General features: G+C 39.6%; 1 protein-coding gene across 11 annotated transcripts in view; it reads right to left on the bottom strand.

Moving 5' to 3' along the window:
- The window catches only part of FAT3 (FAT atypical cadherin 3), a 408,107-nt gene that overhangs the window by 117,316 nt on the left and 265,212 nt on the right, over window positions 1-25,579 (bottom strand). For all 11 annotated transcript variants that reach the window (XM_032099136.1, XM_032099146.1, XM_032099135.1 and 8 more), the window contains exon 5: window positions 542-856. In XM_032099136.1, coding sequence (XP_031955027.1) covers window positions 542-856 — 315 coding nt within the window. The remainder of the gene's footprint in view (window positions 1-541; window positions 857-25,579) is intronic.

The following is a 25,579-nucleotide window of genomic DNA, read 5'->3' as shown; positions in this document are numbered from 1 at the left end:
TGCCTAACCATATTTTAGTCTCCCTTTCTTTGACTTTCACTCTATGGTTAGAGTTCTGAAAAAAGAGTTTTGACTGAGATTTCTTTTAACTGAAATTGCTCCCACAACACAGAGTACACAATACTCCTCCTCTGTTAGGTGCAGCCACCTAACTGGGACAGTAGGTGCCCTCTGTAAGGGCAAACACTTGTGTCCACACAAGAAGTAAGTACCCATTTGTAGCTGTATCTGCCCACGCCATCCAGATACAACTTTGGGAGCAGACAAATGCTTATTCAAGGGAATGGCTTATGCTAACAATTTGCAGGCTGACTTAACACTCAGAGAATACATCATGACCTGCAAAAGCATGAATGACCTCTCAGACTCAATTTTTTGGCAGTAGTTCTATATGAATACTAGACTTCTTAATTTAGGTCTTACATAAAGGGCATACAGTAAACACAGTCATATATCCCTCTTTATACAGGAGAGCCTGTTTCTTAAAAAAAAAAAAAGTCAGTCAAATCATGGGTTTGTATGTCAGTGAAAGAGTGCTTACTGTTAAGATGTCATAACTCCCCGCTGTGAACTGCTTTCTGGAAGAAACCATCCCTGTTTTGGGATCAATGAAAAACTTCCCATCATCGTTCCCATCCACAATGCTGTATGAGATTTCTGCATTAGGGCCTTCATCTTTGTCAAAAGCAAAAGCTCTGTAGATTGGCTCCCCTCTTTTCTTACGGTCCCTCTCCGGCAGCTTGATCTGATAGACTTTCTCTGGAAACTGTGGTTTGTTATCATTCTCATCCAGAACCTGGATCACCACCCAAACTGAGGATTGCTTGGGAGATGTGCCCCCATCTGAGACAGTTACCTGAAAAACAGCAGTACAAGTTATTGCCAACAGCTACAGTGGGACTTCATGAATTGGAGAAAAACATAAAACAAAAGCAAACACCTTGCCCTCCCCAAAGCTAACCTGCTAACATGTATGTACATGACACATGATCACTACAAACATGCTTAGTGCTTAAATCAATTTGTCCACAACGGCAAACCCAGGAATCCAGAAGATTTTTTACTTCTGAGCTGAACATGGAATAAGGAAGCTGCAGGCTAGGAGGCTATTTCTCAAAACATAAAATCCTTTAATCTCCGATTCTGCAAGTTTATCTCAGATGAGAGAACTGGAATTAACCCATTAATCAGGATCCTTGCATTTTTTGCATACATATTTTAAAGTTTCTTCTATCGCGGAAAGAATTTGAAAGATGCATTTCTTCTTAAACCCTAAAAGAACCTCTGTCATTTTTCTCCCATTAATTATTTGGAATTTCTTAAACAACAAAAGGATTTCTGTCAGTTCTTTTCATTCATTACCCAAGATGTGACAGCTCATTAATTCCAAACCTGCTTTATAAGATTGTAAGGAGCACAGAGAGGCAGGTAACAAAAAATTTCTGCTGCATTGTGTAGAGAGTGCACTGTGCTGCCAGAAACACATAAGAAATAAAATCTTTGAGATGAAAGTTAATTAGTAATTCAGCTGCAACTTAAACAGAATTACTAATAATTTTCAATCTGAAACACTATGAAAATGAAATGATTCAAGATCAACAAGCCCTCAAGAGATTTAATAATAGGCTTTCAAAATGAAATCAATATGTTTCAAACTTCTCCCTCAATATTTCGATCACATTTTTAATGAGAAAGAAATAAGGCAGAAAGTTATTTCTGTTTGCATGAAAGAAGTTCAAATTTCATTTTCAGCTACATATGTTAACATGCCAAATCCCACAGTAGCAATTTCTGATGAGAGTGAGCCAAGATATTACATACCCTTCCCTGCTCATACTGATCACTGCACATCGACTGGTTTGCTGGTAATTTCTTGATGTTTTTATTTTCCTTAAAAGTTTCTGTGCTCCCTTGCAAACCCTATAGTCCTGATGTCCAATCCTTAGGCAAAGCAAAATTTTCTGGGAATAATACCCCTTGGCATTGTGCCATCCTTGTGTAAAGAAGTCTAAACTTAGGGTAACACCAGTTTAACACTGGCATCAGCAGAAAAAACATACTTTCTATGAGAAAGGTAAAAGACATTATCCCTTTCCTGTATTTAACCATATGTTTAAAAACTGATGCAGTGGAAGGAAGCAGACTGACAGCCTCAGAGACTGAAACAGCTCATTTACAGAAAAGTGAGTGGTATGGCAACATATAGTGGCAATGTAAATTCCCCAGAACAGCCGAGGACCCATTTGGAGAGCAGAGCCTGTCCTCCCAACAACACGTACCAGCCTCTTTCTCTCAAGACTGGAGTAGAGTCTCCTAAGTGCTGGGTAGCTTTGGCAATCAGCAGTTGTTGGGATCACCACTCCTGTGATGGGGACAACTGTTTGCAGAGTGCTGGACGGGGATCAGACCCATTGTGCAAAGCCACTGTCCTGGGGTGACACAAACTGAACCTGCTACAGCCACCAATGTGACATCTGCCAGTCACAAGCACAGGGGTGTGGGAAGAGGACCCACAACATTACCAGTGTGCTCAGCCATCCAGTTCCCACTACCAACACTTTCCAAAACAGCATTTTTAATGCTGAAAGGCTGTACACAAGTCTGTGAACCTGCCTTTCCACTTGGTGAGAGCCACATCACCAGGGACCTCAGCCTCTCCACTTCACTTATGTTCCCCTCTATTTCCGTTCTACTCCATTGCAACTGGCCAAGCACTTGGCCAGACCACAGGTTAACAAAGGAAAACCTTTTTGGGGTTTCTCCAGAGATAAAATAATCAATGATGAAAAGCAGTACAGGCTGTATTGCATAGAAACAATCAGAGACACACTAATCCAAACTCAAAAAATATCAACAAAATGCTTTCTTAGGGGGTAATGTTCTTGCATTAAAAAATATTAGCAAGATTCTGGAAACTCTTCTTCTCTGAACAAATACAACTTGTTTGTTTTTTTTAAAAGACATTTTCTTCAACCCACTAGCAGCAATCTACAAAAAAGGTGTGTGCTTGAGATAGTTTACAACCAATGACAATAAAATCTATGAAAACTGCAGCAGTATAAACAGTCAAGCAATGATGATGAAAAACCCTACTAAGTCAAAGAACTGCTCAAGAAGTGAAGCATCCTCCTGTCTTACCAGTACAGTCTCACAGTTTGTTAGGTTTCTGCTGAAATCCTGACTAACATGGACTTGTGGCAGTAAATATTTGAATCCATTTGCTTGTTTTTGTAAGCCCAAACCTGGGGGAAATCTATTCAATAACAGAAAAGCTGCACTGAAAATATTTGCTGCCAGCTAACAGAAAAGAGTAACAGCTATAACACAAAATGACAACTAATTAATAAAAATTAACAAAGAATGCCAGAAGTTAGTAAATTCTACTTGGGCTAAAACTTTACATCCCCGGAAAGGAAGCTGCTAGGTACCAGCTAAGCCTTTTCCTCTGGGTGACACTCAGAACTTTGCAAAATTACAGGATGCAGCTCCACTCAAAAAGCACTGAGTGCCAGACACAGGAGCTGAAGTTCTCTCTTTGCAGGCATGTAAACTAATTAAGCCTCCCTCACAGCAGTGATGTGATTATTTCCCTAACTGTAAATCTGCACCCTGGCTGACCCCTCGTCTGTGCTCTATCATCCTGACCCCAGCCTGGCTATTCAGGTTCCAGCCATAAACAAGGCAAAAGAGCTGCAAAAATTTCCTCTGCCCCTACAGAAAAAAACCCCACCATGACAACACATTAAAACAAACCAACAAATTGCTGCCAATACAGAACTGTTCCCAGACAAAAACGGAGAGAACTGGAGAGGTCATTCAGCACATCGCTCTGCAAATCCCATTTGCACCAGGACACAGTATCACACCAGCACTTAGGGGCCCCTCTAACCAAGGCAATTTCAATTCAAACAGTACCACAGCTCTTAGCAAAATCCTTGAACAGCTGGAAATTACAGTAAAAAGTAACCAGGGAGGGGAGGGAGGTTAGGATGTTCATAGGACAAAGCTAATTTACAGCTGGCATCTCTGGAAATGCAAAAGGCAGATGTGCAAGGTACAGGAGAGCTTGTAGGAGAGAAGCTGTAATTTAGGACCAGTGAGGTTCTTTTGTTTAGAAACCTGCATATAGCATGGTAGGCAAAAGAAACAGAGAAGAAAGGTAATACAGATGAATGACATCTGTCATTTATCTGTCAGTCTGAGAGAGACTGTCTCAATACATGCTTGTCAGGATGTGCCATTAAAAACCCAACAAGAGGTGACTCTCAAAGTAATCAATGTGGGAAAAGGGTAAGGACAAAATCACGGCTTTCCCAGTAGAGATGAGGAATGGCTGCTTGGCCAGCATGTGCTTTCCTAAATGGTGAACACCTTCTCCTGTCTGTGTGATGAGTCTGGTGTCCGGATCCAACTGCTGCAGACAAGCTGCTGCTTGACCATGTGCAGCTGAGGTGGACCAGGCCAGCTACTGTCCGCTCTACTCCACTGGTTAGATAGTGCTGCTCATGCTGTGTCAGGACAGCCTAACCAGAGGATACAACCTCCCAAAGCTGGGATACAGCCATGAAAGCAGCTGAATTTGGACTCTGACTAATCAGACAAAGGGCTGGCCTATTCAGCAAGGGTGGAATGTCTTAAAAGGAATGTGATTACATATTTAATAGGGCCTGTATGCAACAGACAACAAAAGTAATATGAACTATTATATTTTCACGGTGAAATCCTAAGCATCGCTGCTGTTTTCCCACAACCTACAGACAGTTCTACTACAATTTTCTCCATAAAATAAACATTTTCTGTCAGGAACCTGTATTTACCCATTGGCTTTAATGCTTATGACTTTACCCAAATATGTCTGTCAATACACATATAGGTATTGGTTACCTGGGAATTTCTTTGCTGAAGTTAACAACAGTCACACCTCCCTTACAATGTTTCCTTCAGCTGGATGGAACAAATTCCCTCTACTTCTATCAGTTATGTATTTTTTGAGAAAAATGCACTACACAATATCTCCTTCTGCAGAGTATGACAAATTCAGTGTAATAACAGAACTTCCTCTTCAAGTAAAATAGTTCCCACTTCTTCTGCAGGATCTGCTTCAGTAGGTTTGGTCTACAGACATTAACACTCCCTTTCCTACAAGACTGAGAGATATTCATGTTTATGTTCAAGTCCACAGAACAACTACAAAGAGATTCCCATAGCAGTGGACCTTCTCAGTGAAAATGAAGATTGACACTGACTGTTAACGTAGAACAGTTGGAATGTTAGATGTGAGAATTTCTTCTTTTTGTGACCATGGAGAAGGCATGGAGGAGACATCTACTGTGAAGGTATTGCGTGAAACACAGCATCCAGCCTAGCAGACCTCAGCGACGGTGACAAATGGAACTTTGCCGTGAGACAGTCACTCCTCCTATGAGTCAGACTGTGACACTTTTCTGAATGCAAATACAACTGTGAGGACCACCCCCCTGAATTAAGAGTACTATATTGAGTCTCATTAACAAAAGCTCATGACTTCCAAGATAATTATTAACTCAGCTGGAGGGAGTAGCTAACAGGGATGTTACTTCAACAAGTACAAGACAATTAGCAGGTGTTTAAGGTGAATCATCAAGATTTGAGAAGAACAAGTATCTTCTTCCATATCATTCTTTGGCAGGAGGAAGTACTCAGCCTACCCAATTTTTAAGTTATGAGAAGCTGCCACATTACTGTCATTAGCATAGCAGAAAGCTGAAGATGTCATAATTTCTTATTTTTTTAGTGTGATAACTGCTTAATGCAAAAATAAGTGAGCTGAGATGCTTGTGCCTCATCAAAGGAGTGTGCGTAACAAGGTTTTCAGGTAAAAGTCTCTCCCATCCCCCAACAAGAAATGCTAATTTTGCTTCAGAAAACCTCAGAAAAGAGAATCTGCTTGAGTTACTGAAGACAGAAAAATGATCAAAGGGAGCGGGAGAGTTGAGGCATACCCCTGCTGTTAGTGACTAATGGGTTTGTTTCTTCTGCCAATGTGTAAACGAGCTGCAATACCTATTGTAAGTCTCTGGAATTCAGCCCAAGTAGGAGAAGTGAAAGATTATAAAGGAGAGCTCATCGAGGGATGAATAGAACCTTAAAGTCAAATGCAGTGAATTACTATCTCTGCCTACTTCAGAGAGAGACTAAATTCGTGGCTAAATTCTTACAAGGAAATATTTTTCTGAAATGCGCGCTGTTAGTGAACTACATGTCAGATTATTGCTACAAAGTGAAGGCAGTGTAGCTCAAAGATATACAGAATACAAGAGAAAAAATAAATGTACATTGGGGTTTTTCTTTAGTTCAAAACAAATACTGAGTTAGCTGCAGCAAACCAGACACCTTCTCTTTCTAATCCTTTATCTAGCAACTGTGGGAAAGAAATGGGTAGTGTTTATTTCACTTATTCTAATAGGATGTGGTGCTGTCCCAAAAGATCAATTACACTTCTTGTCCAAAAGAGTTCCAATCATATCAATATGATCCAGCTTTCCTTATTTCCTTTATGATGTGCTAATCTGAGAAATCTTGTTTTCAAATGTCAAAGAATTTAATACATCCACTCCAGCCGGGTATGAGAAATAAATAGTTGAGAGTACATTTTAAATAGAGATTATTACTGACATAAACACTCTAGGTGTTTGATTAGGAATGTCAATGGCTTCCAGCCACACTCAAGCTAGAAAACGATGCATAATGGTCTGTTGAACCATTTGAGAATTAACGATGACATCAGGTAATTTCAGCACTGTATTGCCAAAAGACAGGAAGAAAGGAAGGAAGGAAGGCTTTTTCATTTGGAGTTAAATGCTCCCTGTAGTATTTGCAAACCTAAATATTAGAAGAGTGTACTGAAGAAAGCCTTAGAGGCTTCAAATCTTAACTTTTGTCAGACTCAGAGTGCTGAGACCAGTAGATGGTAATCAAAGGACCCGGCAGAATGAAATATCAGAATGGGTGACTTAAAAATGTTACTACTACTTCTACTACATTTATCCTATGTCACACTTTATTCTACAAGCTTTTTGAAAACAGAAACTGTAAACAAGTCTCTGAAAAGAAACTAAAGACTTGTATTTCAGCTTTAATAGCAATAAAAGGAAGAATCTGCATAGCTCTTGACGGTGACTCTCTAAAAGAAAGAGAGCAATTTTCCACAGGCATTGCTTTTAAAGTTCATTACTGTTTAGAGATCCTGGTGACCTTTGTGCATCAGGCTTTCTTTACAGTGTTCTTCAATCAATACATGCTAAGTGTGGAACGGACCATTTACTCCATCAGATTCCCAGGACAATAGAGCAGCCTGTCATGTGTTAAAGGAAACTCCTTCAGGCAATCTCAGAAAGCACCTTCCCCTTCCTTTGCCTGAGTAGAAAGAAAACTATAATCCTCAGGAATGTCAAGATCATATAATTTGCTTTTGATGAAGTGTAGATTAAACTTGGTCCAGAAGTGACTCAAAGCCAGTCACTTTCCAGAAGTCCAGAAGCGCCTCTTACTTCCACTGCTGGAGTTAAATACAGAAAAGCTTTTCCTCTATTGCCTAACTGTAGTATACAGTCACATAAGATCCAGCATTTTCCTTCCTCTGGTAAGGAAAAGCATTGCTCAACTAGGACTTTTTCAGACCTCCTAAGTGATAACAGCAGTTTGAAACTGCACGTATCATATCCCATGCTGGGAAGTTTGCAAAGTTTGCAACATGAAGATTGGAAAACCTGGCATAATCACAGTAAGAACATCAACCTCAGTCTCCAAACAACTCTAAAGGTCTTCTGAGTACATTATGAGCTTCCTCTCTTTGCTCATGAGGCTACAGTAATGAGTCTTGCTAAATATATAATGAAGAAAAAATTGGAAAGCAGAAGGATACACTCCAAGCTTTCTCCTGATAATACCTGTCCCAAGGACATTTACCCACCTTCAGACTGACACCTTACAAACAAGATAAAGTATGATATGCAATTGCTTAAAAATAATTTTTTTAGGCATATGAAACCTCTTGAGGAACAACCTATCACTAAACAGGAGTATAACTACCATCACAGCCCCTAAACGAGAAAGAAGATGAAAGTTGCTTATTGATCTTCACAGTAAACTTTGAAGAAGGTGTTTAGCTCCTGCTGACAGTGAAGATTACAATCTGAGAATTTTGTGAACAGAAAATGAATAGTCAAATGTGAGAATATTTCACTTCAAGCAGATTTAAATAACATAAAGCTTGCAAATCAAGATATGCATGCAGTTTAATGTTAGTAGTACTCTCTATGTCAATTCTAATCTGATTCATACCTGAATTTCTACTTCAGCTGTTGGTAGATTTTGCTTTTCTTGTGATTAGAAACACCTGTGATTAAATATTGATAAGTTCCCCTCTATCAGATCTACCTCTACAGATAACGCCTTTCTGCAAAAATCTTATCTTAGCACTCAGGAAATACAGTAGCTCTGAGTTTTTGTGCTTCAAAACAGGTGTGCATCAACTTCTAAGATCACCACACAGATGTTTTCTCAAAAATTCAATTACTCTTCATTTTCTATCCAGAAAAGTCACTTGATTCTCATCTTCACTATAAGCAGGAACCAAACACCTTCTTCAATTTCTCCAAAATGATGAGGATTGTTACACATCTCCAAACTTCCATTTTTGCATACTAGGCCAGCCAATATGTGTAACCACACAAGAAAAACATTCTGGCTATTAATAAAGACACAATATGTTATCCATGCTTCTAAGGTATTTTCCTAGTATTAATAATTCATGTTATGTTTTAACCATCAACAGACATGCCCTACTCAAAAAATATGTGCAGATTTAATGCCAGAATTTAATCAAGCTATATTACTAGCCACCATGGAGTTAACTAATCAACAGTATTTAGTTTATATCCTTGTTTGGGTGTGCAGCTGTCTCACTTTGCAGCACAGGACACCAGATATCAAAACTGACAGGGAATTAACTCCCAACTCTTTTAGCAGAAACTCAAATGCAGAGCAGGTGTGTGGCAATAGCCCTCCATCTATCTGGCAGTAAGTCAGCAGCACTGCCTCACGCTAACGTGGCACAAGCTGTTGGAGGTCCTCTAAGAAAAGGTATAGTGTGAAAGGGCTTGCTCTGCACACCCTTAAAAATATTGTGGCAGGAGCTTCTGTTACAACAAAGCAATAACTTCAACTAAAACTTTCAAAGGAAATAATCATCTTGTGTCCTAAACTATAATATAAAAACCTACTTCTAAACAATTTTTGTCATGCTGACGGCCACTACCTTCTGATGTTGGATGAAACACCCTCAGGTGACACTCTGCGATGGTCAATCTTAAAACAATATTGCTGTTACTGAGGAGGTAAAATGTTTATTTGGCCAGCAAGGAGATGAAAGATACATGCTGTAGTTCCTTAGATTTGTTTACTTTAAAGGTACACTGCATCCAAATTCTATGCTGCTATATAAAGCAGAACTAGGGATTTTCACAAGAAAGATAACACTTTCTTTTTTTTTCCCCCCAAGCACCACTTGGTTGTGCCAACAGGGGATGACACCACCTTGTCTCTGGCAGAAAGGCAGATTAAGATGCATCCAGCCCCGTCCCCAGCCCCTCCTCCAGCCGTTTGTTCTTCCCCTGCTGCCCCTTTGCAGCCACCTCCACCTGCCAATAAACTGTTTGTGCATCTGTGCTACGAACAGGGCTAATGAAATAATCAGGGTTTAAAACGAACCGCTGAAAGAAAACAAAATCCCCCAAAAGGCAGATGGTCAGTGAGTGATGGCAATGACAGAGCAAAAGGAGGAGAGGCATGCCAGCTCCCCAACTCAGGCTGGGGCAAGTTTACTAAGATGTTTGGCCATTGAAGGAATGTGCATTGTGCAACTACAATTTTGGTGATGAATTCTGCAATTTCACTACAGATGGAAACTTAGTCTCCACTCCCATGCTGCCCCCCTATCTCCCCCAAAATTATCTTTGAACTCATCACTTACCAACAAGCCTTTGCTCAATAGCAAAACAGGCAAAGCCCGAACCATTAACATTAACGTAAAAGACTTTGTGTCCCATCAGTAATGCCGAAAATACCCAGTTTTCATCTTACACTGTTTTTCCACAATATGCAAGAAATGAGTGCCCTCCATCCACACACAGAGGTAAAACATTTCAAACCAGTTTTACAGCTGACAGGCTGATGAGTAGCCTCTGACATTTAAATGCAATTTAGCTTTTTCACAGTAAAAAATGAAGCTTCCACAGTTTTATGTTCACAATAAAGCTTACTGGTTAGAAAACTGATGAATAAAAAATTGATTTCGTAGCTGGGTAGAAAGCATATAAATCAGACTTTTAAGTGATACAGGCTGTTCCCAGCTTTTGAATATCCTGTAGAGATATTCTGAATTTGCAAAGAGCAAAAATGTTTAGGCCTCAGAAATTTATCTGACTTTACTGAAGAGTCACTCAGGAAAATTGCAGTGATTGTTTTCATTAATCAAAAAGGAAAAAAAAAATGAAGATATGATTTTTTTTTTTTGTGATATTCAAGTTATTCGATAGTCATTTCTTTGGTTATCAATGAGGTGCAAACTAAAATTTTAATCCACTTAGAGGACAATATCATAGCAATTATTCATGCATATTTGAATAAAGTAATTTTTGGAGTCAGATGAGGATTCCACCCTAAAATATCTTACAAAATAGTATAAAAATTCTCAGAAAATCAATATGAAAAGTAATTAAAATAAGGTGAAGGAGATAAGCATGAATAAGGAGTCTGGTTGTTGGGGTTCTTCCCAAGGCACATTTTTTAATGACAATATCATCCCTTTTTTGTCAGACCAGGTTAAAGTAAATCACATCAATAATTGCTTTGATTTTAGTAATAAAAAGTTCTACTTGAATTCTTGAGGCCTACTTCACAACTTTCTGTTACAAATCAATTTTGGACAGATAACAGGCATTAATTGGGCCATATTTAATCACACTTTCAACTAATAGGCAACACAGACAAGCCTTATTATCTCAATCTCCGTTTTTCTTTGATTTTACATGTCCTGTAAATATCTACTACCCAATTTATATTGACATGGGGTCAATTTTACAAGCTGGTTGAGAATCAATCAGCATGGGGAAAAAAATGAAGATTCCAAATTTTGAAGTAAAACTCATATTCTTGGACCAATCACCATTTTCACTTTTCCCACAATGATTTCCAGCTTGGAAAACTCAACCTGGAAAATGGGCTCAGGTGTTCTGTCCAGTACAAAAGACATGAAACTGAAGTTCAGGTAAGTGTTCTGGTGATAAAGGATGAGAGCCACCATCCCCCTTCCCTGATGGGTGCAGTAGGACTCTGTGTTCACCACACACAGGACAAACCTTGCTCTTTTTCACAAGACAAGAGTGAAAAGAGTAACCCTCTTCTTCACATACTTGGTTTAGTTTTCTTCTCAGCTCTGCTGAATCTCTAAAAACCTCCACAAACACCTGAGAATAGTCTCAGCCTCCCTAGCCAAGCCATGGACAGCAGGGTACACCGATACTTGCACAACTGGAGACACATGGGGCAACTCTAGAGACAAGTATTACCCTGCTGAACTGAGCTCATGTTGTCTGAGCAGCCAAATAATTACAGACACCTTCTTGGTAGAGAAGTACTTGCTCAGCAGTCCCTCAGACTTGGAAATCAATGGGAATTTTCCCATTGACTTTGGTGAGAACAGGGTGGCATCCAGAGCTCAACAACCTAATTACAGGAGTTGCATTTCTCATTAAGCTTTTGCCTAGCCCTGGGTTTCAGTTGCATGAGTACCTGGAAGCTGTGAGCCTTCAGGTAAAGGGTGGGGATGGTGTGCACCCCTGCAGCATCACCACTGTATGCCTGATAACTCACTGGGAATAATCTTATTTAGTACCCACGCAAGCGTCAGATTTTCTGTTTGCTTTAAAGAAACAGCAATTTCACATGCAATTATTTTCTTCAGCATGATTTTTTTCCCTGTTGGTTCAATCTGTTACACACATAGCCAGTGATCCTGTGAACAGCGATGTATACGAATCATTTTCAGAATGTGTCAAGACCATACTGCCAACATAAATAAATAGGTGTGTGTATGGGAACAAAGTCATTTTGGGGTAACGACACAACAAGAAAAGCCATCCCCAAGTTTTAATATCTCAAATGTGTTGGGAAAAAAAAAATCCTGTCCCAAAACTTTAATTTCCCAGAGTAACACTTGGAACGCATTAAAATGTTCAGGTTATTAATATTAATTAATCAATTAATACTATTATAATTAATTAATTGCATAGTGCCTGGAGTCCTGGAAAGGGATCTTTATGTGTTGGAATAATAATAAGATGGTATTATACTCCTGCAGTGCGGGAGGAATTTTAAAAGGTCACAACTTTTAAAACATTCTTAGTACTTTGATTCTTCTGCAGAATTAGTCTTTAACGTGCATTTGGGTTTTGTAGCCACAGGATGGCATTCACTGCTGTGCAAAGGGTCAGTAAAATGTAAAATGTGAATAGAGCTTAGGAAGAATACTTTCTATCTAAGGAAAGGAAATATTTAATGAAAAATGATTAATATAAATTTACTGCTTTCTACTGATGACAACCATTGATTCAAGAATGTAATGAAGAAATCTTAACATGCATACCCCTTAAGGTTCATGTTCTTACTGCATGGGCATCACAGCCCTCAACAGATAGATATCTTGCCTGACTCCAGTAAGCTGGGACACTCTTAAAAATACAGAGCAGCAATTCCAGCTCGGGATACCAGCAACTGCATAAAGCGCTTCAGTTTCACTTCCATGGTTTACGGAGTCAAAGTCACTCTTTATTGGATTTATACAGGCTCATAATTTACTGTTTATTTTCCCATTAGGGCAGTGTATGGGGTAGGTGTTGACACATAGCATACCAACGGAGGACAGCTGGACAGAATGAATGGCCAAGGTGACCGATAATTGGACTGCAAACGTCAAAGAGTGGGGTTGAAATACAGGTATATCAACCCACACATACTTTTCCCAGTTGTGAAATGAAAGTTAAGAGCAGGGGCCATCAGCTACTAGTAGTTACAATTTAAAGAATTGGGCCTGAAGTCAGCGGCAAGCAGCACCCAATTAACGGCAGTAGAGGCGTCTAAAGCGACTGGTGAAATGACTGGATTTAGAGTGATGAGCAGGAATGTCAGATTGAGAGACAACCAAGTAAAGCTATTAACCTTTGTGAGATTGCCCCGCCAGTAATGTGGTCTGGGGGACAATAAAACACTGCATGAGACAATATGCCCAATTTGGTAGTTGCAGGACTGATATATGGGAGAAGGTGGCAAATTTCCCTGGATTCATTTTATGGGCCTCCAATTAGCCCTCACTCGGTGAAGGGAGGGAAAGGAGGAAGCAGAAAGGGTCCCTCTAATGAGTTGCTTTGTTGGTTTGTAGCAGAAAAGATTGAAAAAGTAAAGTTTTAGGAGCTGCTTTGCTTTTGAGATTGTCTCAGGAGGTGTTAAAGGGGCAGGGTACTTTGTTGGAAATAGGCGTGAGAAAGCTCCTGATTTATGGGAGGTCTTGAACAGCACAAGTACATCCTGTCAGGACCAGTGCAGGAGGTGTGATCCCTTGGCACAGGCGAATCAGAAATGCCAGCCCCATGCACTAATCCCTACGGTTAGATGCTGGGTCACTACTGTGGATGATCGCTCACCATGTGGAGCCCTGGCTGACACTACCTAGAGATGCTGCCACTGCTCCCTTTGAGAAATTCCATACTAAATATAAACAAACTTGTTCTCCAAAAGTGCATCCAGTTCTAGACATGGAGTATTAGGAGCAGATCTAATCCACAGATTACTAATATGACAAAACATCTAGAACTGATTTACAGGCTTAGTGAGGCAAAGGCAGTTTGTCAGTCAAGTGAAGTTCAAGGTGCAATTCCTGTTTTGCTCTGTAAGTGTGGTGAATGGGTGCTGAATAACCTCTAGAAAATAGGGCACAAATGTGTAATTTATTCAGCTACTACTTTTTAGGCATTCAAGGGCTAGTGTAGTGTATTGCACTCCAGAGAAATCAGGGTTGTGTCTCAAGTTAGGAAGCCATGAGGTAGCTCTCAGCTGTAGCTTGGAGGAGAGGGAAGGGACATCAAATTAGCTCTGCAAGAACTGAACGAGGAACTGAAAACACAGCCCACAGCTCTGAGTTGGGTAATTTGCTTTGTCAGGAAGCAGGATAAATGACTGCCTCATGCTGAGCACTGTGCTGCAGCAGCAAGGATTTCTTTTGGGACCTGAGTAGCTCGCTGGAAGTTGGGCATCCCGTCACCACTGTGATCCATCATCAGGCACCCTCCCAGGGCTGCAGAAATAACACATCTTCTATACAATTCAGAACTTCTTTTTATTAAAAAAGCCACAGCTTTCAATTGATACTTTCACACTGAGAGCCGGATATTATGAGGATTGAATGCCTGAAGAGAAGGCATTCAAAGAAAGTATTATTTTACTTTTTAAATGTCATTCCCCGTCTGAGGTGCTGCAGTGAAGACTGCACTCAGGCAGTACTTAGCGAATTGCAACAAAAATAGTGAAAGATCCTTAACTGTATTTGGTAAATGCCAGTGAAAAAGACAGAACAGGCTTTAGTATTCAATTCCATCCCACAAACATATGTCCAAAGCTACACAGAGTGAGTTTGTGCAGGTCCATTTGAACAACAGGGTTTTGGTGAGGAGGATAAGGAGTAAATGCAAATTAACCTCACATGTCAGCTAATATTTTGATTCCTTCTGCTACAAATTATGGTCTATTGAGACCAAGCTAACACACATCTCTCACTGCCTTCTGTCCCTCTCAGTCAACAGAAATCATGCCATTTTGGCATACTTGGATGTATCAGATAATAAAGCATTATCTCTGCTTAGCTAAAATGTGTGGTCTAAAATAAATGATTTTGCAGAAATTTTCTAAGTGTTTTTTAAACTGTGGTCAAGTGTTGGGGTTTTAAAAAAGTGTGGCAATGTAAAACCATGTGTTTATATTCTCCCTGGCTTTTTGTTTTTCAAGAAAGTCTTTAAAATAACTGTCTGAAGGTTAAGAACACTTGTTTTAGTTCATACAACACCTTAAAAATTATCTGGACAGATAGTGGAAGGAAACAAGATTCAAAGAGAAAACCAGATATATTAGAGGATCTGGAAGAAAATATTAAGTTATTCACTGGTATCTGGATTAAAGAGAACATGCTGGGTCTCAGAAAAGTTGAAGCCATAAATTGACAGACTGCTATTAGCAATATTTGTATTTTTTACTTTCCCAGGGAATGTGAGAAAAAATAACTCATTATTTTGATTCTGACATTTTTGCTCTCAAGTGCTCATGTTAATCCTTGCTTTCGAATATTTAGAATATTCCTTGCCAAAGAAAGTATTATTTTTTGCCAAACCATAAAATGTACTCTAGGACTGCTATGATAACATTTTCAATGTCTCTGTATCATGAGAGCTTAGCAAACAGCAATATTACATTTGAGAATGATGAGATTAATCTGTTTCTTGACAACTGAAATTTGTTAGGCTGCGAAAAGAGAATTACTGGTTTTGAGGGCAGATTTCTTTACACTTGATGCTTCAGGGCCTTTGTACTTTTCTGTTTAAATCATATCTTCATAAAAAGAAAAATAACTGTTTGGTCTCTGATTATTATCAAGCTGAAGTCAGATAAGAAAAACATTAGGATTCTTATGTTCCGTGCTAATATATTTAGAGAGAAAAAACGTGTCAATTATGCTTAGTAAACTGATTCTCAACCCGATTAGAGGTTTTCTTATCTCTAGGTATCTAGTAAATACCTTAATTTGTGTCATGTTACAAATTATGCTGAGAACTCCAATCTTATTTGAGCACATTTCACACAATGATGCACATTTGCCATAACAATTTTTTTTGAAAATGAAAAAAAAAAACAACCCAAACCCGACAATTTTTTCAAACTACCATGATTTTGCTTGACATTTTTCTATCCTGTCCAGTATATCTTTCTTGCTCAACATGAATGTTTAAGGATTATATGGTGGAGGGACAGTGTGGAGATGTGGGAAAGATCTGAAAGATCAGAAAAAGAGGGAAAACACAGTTTATTGAAGGACATTACAGGCTGCAGGGAGAAGACTGTGAGATGCGATGAGGCTCAAAGAAAATGCTGTGTATTCACTGTATACTGGGAAAAGGTTCTCACCAAGTGCACAGACTGGTGGGGGCAGTTTTGTGGAATGCTGAGTTTTTAATGTATCACCAGTACTGGAAATTATAAACCCCTGAATAATAAGAGCACTAAGAAGGGAAAGACAAAAAAAAAAAAAAAAAAAAAAAATCAGGGCACAGAGCATTGACAAAACCCAGATGATGTTACTCTAGATTGACAGTTTGACTCAATGGATCAGACCTCCTCAAGAATAAAGATTATCTTCACCGTCATGGTAAAAAGGCAGCTGTAGGGGAAATAGTAAAATCTAAAAGAACTTGCAAAAGGAAAAGAGCTGTTCCAGTTATTCCCTTGTGGAGAGGCTGCCTGTAAGCCAAAGAGCTCACAAGTGAAGATGATCTGGGGAAGGGACAGCTTAAGCAGTGGGTGTCCTGGGAACCACCTCCAGTCAGACTCCATGGTCACTGCAACAGCCTGTGATCAAAGAGCATGTGGGAAACCAACCCAAAGGCCACTCAGGACAAAGGAACTGCTTTGTTTAGTGCTGGGATCCCTACATGATGTATTGCCAGGTGGTTGGATTTGGTGCGTGTAAATGACGGTGGCAAGAGAAGCTGCTGTCAAAAAAATTTCCAGAATCAACTTTTTTTAGCAATAACAAGCCTGAATTTGGAACAGCTGAGTACAGATCACCCTGGGAGAGAGAACAAATGGATGCAAATCTTGTTTAAGGACATTTTTCTAAATGATGGATTAATTAAAAGGCATGCTAGGATTTCCTATGCCCAGAAAGAATTTTAGTACAGATGCAGTGCATTCCTAACTGAGGAAGAAGATGCTCCCCTGCCTTAAATGCAACTCTCGGCTTGGTCTTAGCTTTGAAGGCAGAAAAATGAGACCTCTGGAAAACGTGTGTGTGTGCATGCATGTTTGTGTGCTCAAACACTACAGACATAAATTAACAGTCCGACAGCTGATGGGTATTACACGTGGTACAAGCACCATGATATAGCACCAAAGCAGACATGCTTCACATAACACAAAGGCTCTGTATATCTAAAATGGATTCAAATCATGTGAAAGATTTCCTGTGGCTTCTGCAGAAGATTAAAACATTGGTACATTCATAAAAAAAGTGAAGATTTAGCAAAGCAGTGCACCCTGCACAATGACTCTTTGTTTCACCAAGCACGGAGCCTGGCAAAAGAGACACCCTGAAAGAGTATATCCAACCAATTTGGGCCTGGTAGGTGGGCTTCAGCTCATAAAAAAGGGAGCTACAGATCTTAAGAAACATACAATGAAGAAAAAACCTGTTAGCCCTGAGCTAATCTGTGAACTAATCCCTCAGTGAGAAAGCAACATTAGACCAAACTTCTAAATCCTGACTGAAAAGAAAAGCTCGATATAGATTAACCACAGAACTTGCCTGCACAAGCTTAGCATGAGGAATGATTTATAAAACAAGAAGGAAGACCACTAATACATCCCTCTCTGTTTCAACAGCATTTAACACATGGATGCAGACCAAATTTTCGAAGCATCCAATAATATTTGATGTTTTAATAATACGTTTCCACCCGTTTGCATTGATCTAATGCTCTGCCATCTCATAGTTCTGCAAACAGAAGAGAGGTATATTTTGAGTACATTTTAAATTGCTTTTCTCTCATGTATTCACCCACCCATTTCCAACACACCTGGGGAAATGCAGCCATGGGCACCAATGTCGAATTCTTTTATCCTTGGATTATTAGGGATAAATTTAGGAAAATCATTGCTACTGAAGCCAGACTAAGCACACCACTCAGGATAAGCAAAGGAACTGAGCTAGCCCCCAACATAACACTTTCCCCTCTCCACAAAGACATCATGTATGTCTTAATATAATGATAGTTAATCCTAAGGTAACTTTCTTGCACTACTCCATGATGCTGAGTCCAGTGAGATTTTAATTAGGGCCAGAGGGTCAAGGAAGTGCTGATACACTCTAGGCTCCCAGCAGATACTCAGAACCTTGCAGGGTGGCTGACAGCAGGCTGGATTTCCTTCCTGGCACAATTGCCTCTTGTCTGTTATGCCTTTAAATCATTTGGAAAATGCCTGATAAGACAACACACAAAATCTATATGCTGAATATCTCCTTCCATGCTTCCATGCTATGAGATGCTTAGAGCCAAGACCTGCTGCTAGAATGCTGTGGGTCAACAAGGAAAATTCCAAAAGAGGTATTTGATGCCCAGCATGAAAAAGCCAACAGAGCTGTGCTTTGTGGATATTGATTTCTACATTTCATGATCCAACAGTTCAGGTCAGTGATTCATGAAATCTGTAAAACAAGCTCCCTCCCTCCGCAAATGTCAGATATATGCAAATCATGCCTTGACTAAGGCAAAGCTCTAGGCAATCAGAAATGTGATTTTTCTAGTAAGACACAACCACCATGGTAGACAGCAGTGTGTGAACCAAAGCCCTAGCCCTGGATGACTCTGATCTTGCCATGCTCTTCAAAACATGAACCTGAAGGAGCATCTGCAAAATTATCTGTATTTTTATACTGGGACAGATTTTCATCTAAATAGGTAATCGGTTTTTTATCCTGCATCATAATACCAATTGTTCCCTGCCCATTTCTAGCAGACTCACTGTCCAGTGAAACATGATTTTGTAAAAAATATATTTGGGGCAGTATTCCACTGTACATGGTGAATCTCTCATCATATATCGATGAACTGGTAAAATCAAATCTTTTCCATGAGCTGAGGAGGGAATAAATAATATATGAGCTATGCTTTCTTATTTTAATACGAAATAAGTTAACACAAGCTTACATTACATCTATAGAAGGTCTGTAAGCTATCTGGCTCATTCCTGTAATCATCAAGCATTCATAACAAAACCCACAGTTTTGCATACTGAGTTATGAAGATTTTTTACTTAGGCAGCTCATTAAAGACAGAAAAGAGGACTACTTTTCTTCATTACTACTGGTATTCCAAATCAATACAATAGATTAACCAAACAAGTGTGAGATTTTTAATGCTGGACTGAAATCCTGCCATGTAAGAACTTCCAAACAGTATCAGATTAGCTGGATGGCTTAAACACTCTCCAAGAGAGGCCAGAAACAGATACTATGATATAAATGATGCACTAATTTAACTGTCAGTACCGTATTTGTCCTTGACATCACCCTGTTGTTAGCATGTGCAAAGCATTTTTAAGAGAATCAGACTAATCTTGAGGAAGTTAAAAGAATGAGATTAATATTATCTAAAAAAAATAAAGAGTGAAATCAGCCATTAGCATAAGGCAAAAAAGTAAACAAACAGCCTCAGGGTTGACTTAAAAGTCTACAAATTTTATGGAAACGTCACAGACATTCTTTGCACATCCAGTCTCTGGAGGCTATTGGTATTTCATTGAATACCTGAAATGAACTGAGGGTCACTGCCAGTATTTGATATACGCAGACCCATTCTTGCCCTTCTCCTTTGGTATATATACAGTGCCATCAGAATTGTGGGCACATTTTCCAATGGCTACCTGAATTTAACATGGAATACTAAGGACTTTAAACACATAATTCTTTTTTTTTTTCCAATCCAACCTTAATTTGCCCCATTATTATAAATTTATAAATAGATGATTTTTAAAAAAATTTAATAACAAAACAGAATTAAGATTCCGCACGCATGAAGAAAAGTGTTATTAAATTCAGTTTTCCCAATGCTTAGGCTCTGTCACTTGTGTTACTTCTCAAGACATTATCCAAAATAATGGGACATTTGAGAGCTATTGAAATTTGCAATAATAAAAGAGAGTAATCTGTAAAAACACGATGCCTTAATTATTTTGCTGTTTAAAATTTCTGTTCAAATCTCTTGCACAGAGACCACTTCCTTATTATTAGTAATATTTTCAGTGATGCACTTGAAAATTCTTCACCTTATCAGATCACACAAATTAGAGACAACAGTCTACATGAGACCACTTATCACTGCAGAGAGATCAATCCCACCAGGACTTTTCCCATATTTTGCTGTGTAAGACTTTCTGCCCAAATACACATGAGAAGCAGTGTGCAATGTCATATGGAAATCTGCCTCAGTTTTAACAGTTTTAACCTCCAGTCACCTCCTGTCTTTGGAAAGTTTTTGGCTGTTTCTGAAAACAGCAGCCGAAGAACACAGGGTGCAGGATGGAAACCTGCATCATGGGGTGAGCGAGCTCAGCTTGGGCTTCCTAAGCCCAGACCTCGCGTCTCTGCTAGATCTGCCACCACACTGGCCAGGTGGATTTCCCCTCTGCTGATAGCCCCCTGGAGAGGTAATATGAGATGAACACGTTTTTGATTTTCTTTAGAACTCTTTGTTTTCTTCCCTTTCTTTCCTCCCCACCCTCCTTCTCTCCTTTTCCCCTTTCTTTCATTTTTTCCTTTTCTTTTTTCTGCTTAACTTTGAAGCTGACATTAAAGTTCAGTGTGTCACCATTTGAAGATGACATTGATACATCTTTCATTGTCTTTTTAGAAAGCTGCCTCCATAAACCAACTGTTCAACTAGAAATACTTCCAAGTGTTTTAGAAATAATTAAAATAGTTCTCTCATTTCCAGCAAGCACAACCAGTAATACTTTTCAAACTCAAGATGGAAAAGAAGAGGCTGTTTACCTATTTTTTAAACAGCCCTTGCATTTTCTGATAGGCTTCAGTGTTAAAAAAGGGAAAGGCATGTGCCTTTGGAGCCATTTAAACCTCAGACAAAATGTTCAATCAGACACACTGCCTCATTTTTACACCATCACCAGCATGTCACTGAGAAAAAATGCAGCTTTCTCTGCCAAATGTGGGCAATGCTAAAGAACCATGAAACAAATGCTTACACAGACTTGTAATCCAGGATTTAAGCAATCAGTGTGCTGTAGAGCACTATTCAGCTACACAAACCCAATGAACTTCAGCTTTAGTACTTCTCCTGTAAAAATATACATGAGCATATTGCCACACAGCTGCCTATATTCTTCAGAAAATGTTGCAGTTTCTCACAAAGGACCATGGACTTCAGGCATCGCCACTAGCAAAGGCTACAGCCCAACTGAGAAGGCTCAACAGCAAAATGAAGTTAAATTTGTTAAGTTCTTGTGTGGGAGATGCTGGAGGAAAAGAGGAGGATGGTGGAGAACACAGGCTGGTCCAATGCTGAACCACCACTGTGGTGTTTGTGGGAAGAAGTGAGAGGTAGTGCTATTTTTAAATGCCACTTTGAGAGTTTTTAAACTCCTTCTCTGCTGCAAACCGTGGCCATAAACTTTCCGGCAGCAACTTCCCCTGTGATATTCTGGACCAAATTCCAAGTGGAATAAAATTATAATCCCTCTATCAACATTCCCCTCACATTTACAACTCCCATTAAATGAGTGGAAATTTGAATTCTTTTTAGAAGGCTCCAATTACAGCAGATTATCATGTTTCCCTCTAATTACTGAATATAAATACATACCATGTAACACAGTTTATTGTACCCTTAGTGTACTTACAGTAAATAGAAACCAATATGCTTCATTCAGCCCATGTATTTTGACACTCACATCAGATTTAGCAATTTGTCTTCATTACAACCCCTTGCACTGTTATTGCCATCCTTCTCAGTGCTGTGCCTATTGCTGTGCTTGAGCTGTGCAGCAGGAAGATTGATGAAGTTTGTGTATACTGATTTGTGACAAAAGCAGGGCACTTGAGAGGCACTGTTACCATTCTGATAGCACTAAGTTCGCTAAAAATTAGCTGCACTAAGCCAATACTCTGCTCCCGCTTCTCCTCCTCTTCAATTAGGGTACATGACTTGGACCTTTAAAGGCTAAGGCTGCTGTAACATTATTTTTAAACCTATTGCCTTCCGTTTGTCACTTCTGAAGAGATTTAAAGTTCTGACCATGCTTATTAAAAGCTACTTTTATTCTTTAGAGACACTTTGAATAGACAAGTTTTTCACCATGACAAATGTTAAAAGATATTTTCTGAATGAATCTACAGTGGCAAATTTAAATAGCTATTTTAGTGTTTTGGAGGAACAGATACTATGGATACAATTTTCAAAACTGGCTAAATGTCTGAAGAGCCCACACCACATGTGCTCATCAGGGAGAGACTAAACAGCCTCAGCACTTTAAAAGCACCCACCTATATTCCATTATCAAGAGGATGGAGAGGTCATCTCTTGCTACAGACAATTCATCCCTTCAGTCATGAAGTTTTAAAGACTTGCTAGAATTGCACACTGAAGCCTGTAACTCTTCTGGCCCATTCTTTTGCTAAACACAGGTCTTGACACAGCAATTCCCAACAAGCTGAACTGCTCAGTGGTGGGTACATTTTGCAGACGCTTTCTGTGCTGGAAGCATAAGTAATAAAGCCTCTGCAACAGAGTGTTTAGAAACTGCTCAGGGTAAGAAAAACGTGCTCAGATCCACTTTCTGGGCTAAATGTGCAAGTCAATCAACTGTAGCCTGGATTCAACAATCCTCCCCCATGATGTTGCACATATACACTGGAAAGCAGACCAGGAACTATTCATGTTCTGGACATCTCAGAATCAGCTGACAACACAAAAGGTTGCAGATCCTGCATGAAATGGTTTAATTTTTATGCTTGTTATTGGACCTCCACCACTCCCGCAGCTGTTTGCATAAAATCACATAGCAAAATCACCAGAGTTTGTAAAACTGTCTACCAGCATTAGGAGGCATCTACAAAAACTGTGGGCAGAAAAAACAGCCAGACTGGTTTTGTGGGGTTTTTTCCATAGCTCAAACTCCACTGACATTATCCACTTCTAGCTTCTTCTTTTTAGTAAATTAGTGTAATACAAGAAAAGAAAGTGAAGTGTTTACATGTGTCTACATTTACATAAAAATTATTAGAAGACAACACATATCCAGAAGATAGAGGAAGTAAAAGAAGGAAAGAAGAGGATAATGTATTCAATTATTGAAAGAAAATAAAGCCAAATCATCTGAAACTTGCACCTCATTGGAAAGACATCATTATTCTTGTTCACTTGCAAAGCAAGCAGGTAGCTCTCAGGATTACCTTTCCTCTTTCAGATTGTTATTTAAATACTTCATCCCAACTACAAAATCTTTGAGAAAGTCTATGAAATGGAACAACTGCTTTTGTCTTGCTTCCTGTGAGAAAGTAATGTAATCAAGTGGTCATTTTCCTCCTATTTCAGGCAGATCTGTTCCATTAATAAGAATCCACTAAAGCAAGAGACCATCCTGTATAAAATTCAGTGACGTCCAATTTAAACCACAGCAGCAAAATTCTACCTGATAACAAGCACAGAATACAAGTTGCAGCTTTGCAAGGCATTATAAATGTCTCAGAAAAGAATTAGGCCCTCAACTTCAGAGCTTTAAAAAATAAGCATCGACAATGCCACAACCAGTGAAAAACCTGGGAGAAGCAATTATTTTTTTCCCCTCCTTCCAAAATTCCAAAACAAACAAACAAAAAATGAAACAAACAATACCCAAACAAGATCACCAAAGCAAACAGAAAATCTCAATGATTATAAAGGGGAGTCAATTTCTGACTTCTTCATGCATCTTTTGGCTCAGGTTCTAGACATGTTTCTGCACTCCCTTTGGAACATACTCTTTGGTAAGTGGAAGTCCTGTGACAGCAGCCTGAGGTACCATTAAAAAAATCCATGTGGACACAGGTCCATACATCTAAAGGAGAAAGGAAGAAGAAATGCACATCTGACCTGGGCCTCGGTACTTACTTTGCAACAGAATTCTTGTGCAACTTACAAGGAGAGTCACTTAGATTCACCTTTCCTAAGCATGGCAGCCTTAAAAATACACATCCTGTCATCGCTGGTAATTCATGTTTCCTCTGGCACGGACAGGGGCAGGCAGCTCGGGAAGAGCAACTCTAAGCCATCACAGGCGACGTTCTGGAGATAAGCACTGGCACTACACACAACTACAGTGACTAACATCTGCTATCTTATTTCACTTCATTTTCCCAACAGCTTCGGTGAAAGAGGTGGAAATGATGTTAATAATGAAATTTGCTAAGTAAATACTGGCAGGTACTTATAGGGTATAGTGTTTCCATCAAAGACAGTCTTATTAAGAACAATTAAAAAATTGTATCTAGGAAAGGTCTGTCAGTGCCTCACACACACACTGGGCCAAGGGGGGCAAGGGTTGCTAGGTCAAGTACTAATCAGAGCTTTTCAAAGAGAGCCAAGTTTGCGCTCCTTTACACCAGACAGGCTCCTGGAAGAAGGGTATGAAATGAAGCCGGAAGGGAAACACTGTACTACTGGGAAACCACGTCTGTCTCGGCAATTAAGGCCTCCCCAGGGGGTTAATTACACAGAGACAGACAGGCATTTTAGAAAAGGTTTCTCAGTTTGCCACAAGAACAAGCACAGCTTGACCAGCCGGGCTCTGGATCGCAGCCTGTGCACGGATGTGCAGCAGGAACGCGCCTCCCAGGAGGCAGCGATGGGCAGTGTTTCAGCAGCAGCTCAAAGGGGCAATTTGACCAGGCTGTGTCTCCACCAGAGTCCAACTCCCCTTCCCACTCACTGTTCCCAGGTGGGCTTCACAATGTGGTCTTCTCCGCACTTCTACAGGACACCTTGCTCCCGTGTTTCTCTTCTCCGTAGCCTGCCCTCCACTTTACTCCCCATTCACAAGCCTTCAAGCACTGTATCACACAAATTTCCCTCTACTGCATCTTCAGCCCTCAAAATCTTGCAGATTGTTATTTTTTCAAGCAAGATACAATTCAGAGGAAAGAATATATTAACTTGTATTGATGACTAAAGCTGAATTCTATAAGTAACTAATTTTTTTCTTTTTGCTATTAATAGTAGCACTCCCCCATCCTTTGGAAAATGTGTATTTGGCATGTTTCACTGAGATCTCTGAGGCAAACAGATAAATCACAGAATTACAGAATCACAGAATGGTTGATGTTGGAAGGGAACTGTGGAGCTCATCTAGTCCAACCCCTGCTAAAGCACGTTCATCTAGAGCTGGCTGTGTAGGATCACATCCAGGCAGGTTTTGAGTATCTCCAGAGAGACTCCACAACCTCTCTGTGCAACCTGTTCTAGTGGTTTGTCACCCTCAGAGAAAAGAAGTTCTTCCTCATATTCAGATGGAACTTCCTGTGTTTCATTTTGTGCTAACTTGTTGTTCACCAGGATTACCTGGTCCTTCTCTGCAGAGCAAAGGAGACTTAGAGACCCCAAATTCTCATCAATAGACATACTTCAAAATCAGTGTCCATTTCATTCCATTTGTGATCTTCACTGACAGTATA

Source organism: Corvus moneduloides, chromosome 2 (genome assembly GCF_009650955.1).
Source record: "Corvus moneduloides isolate bCorMon1 chromosome 2, bCorMon1.pri, whole genome shotgun sequence".
NCBI classification, from domain to species: domain Eukaryota; kingdom Metazoa; phylum Chordata; class Aves; order Passeriformes; family Corvidae; genus Corvus; species Corvus moneduloides.
This window is presented reverse-complemented; position numbering and strand designations above follow the sequence as displayed.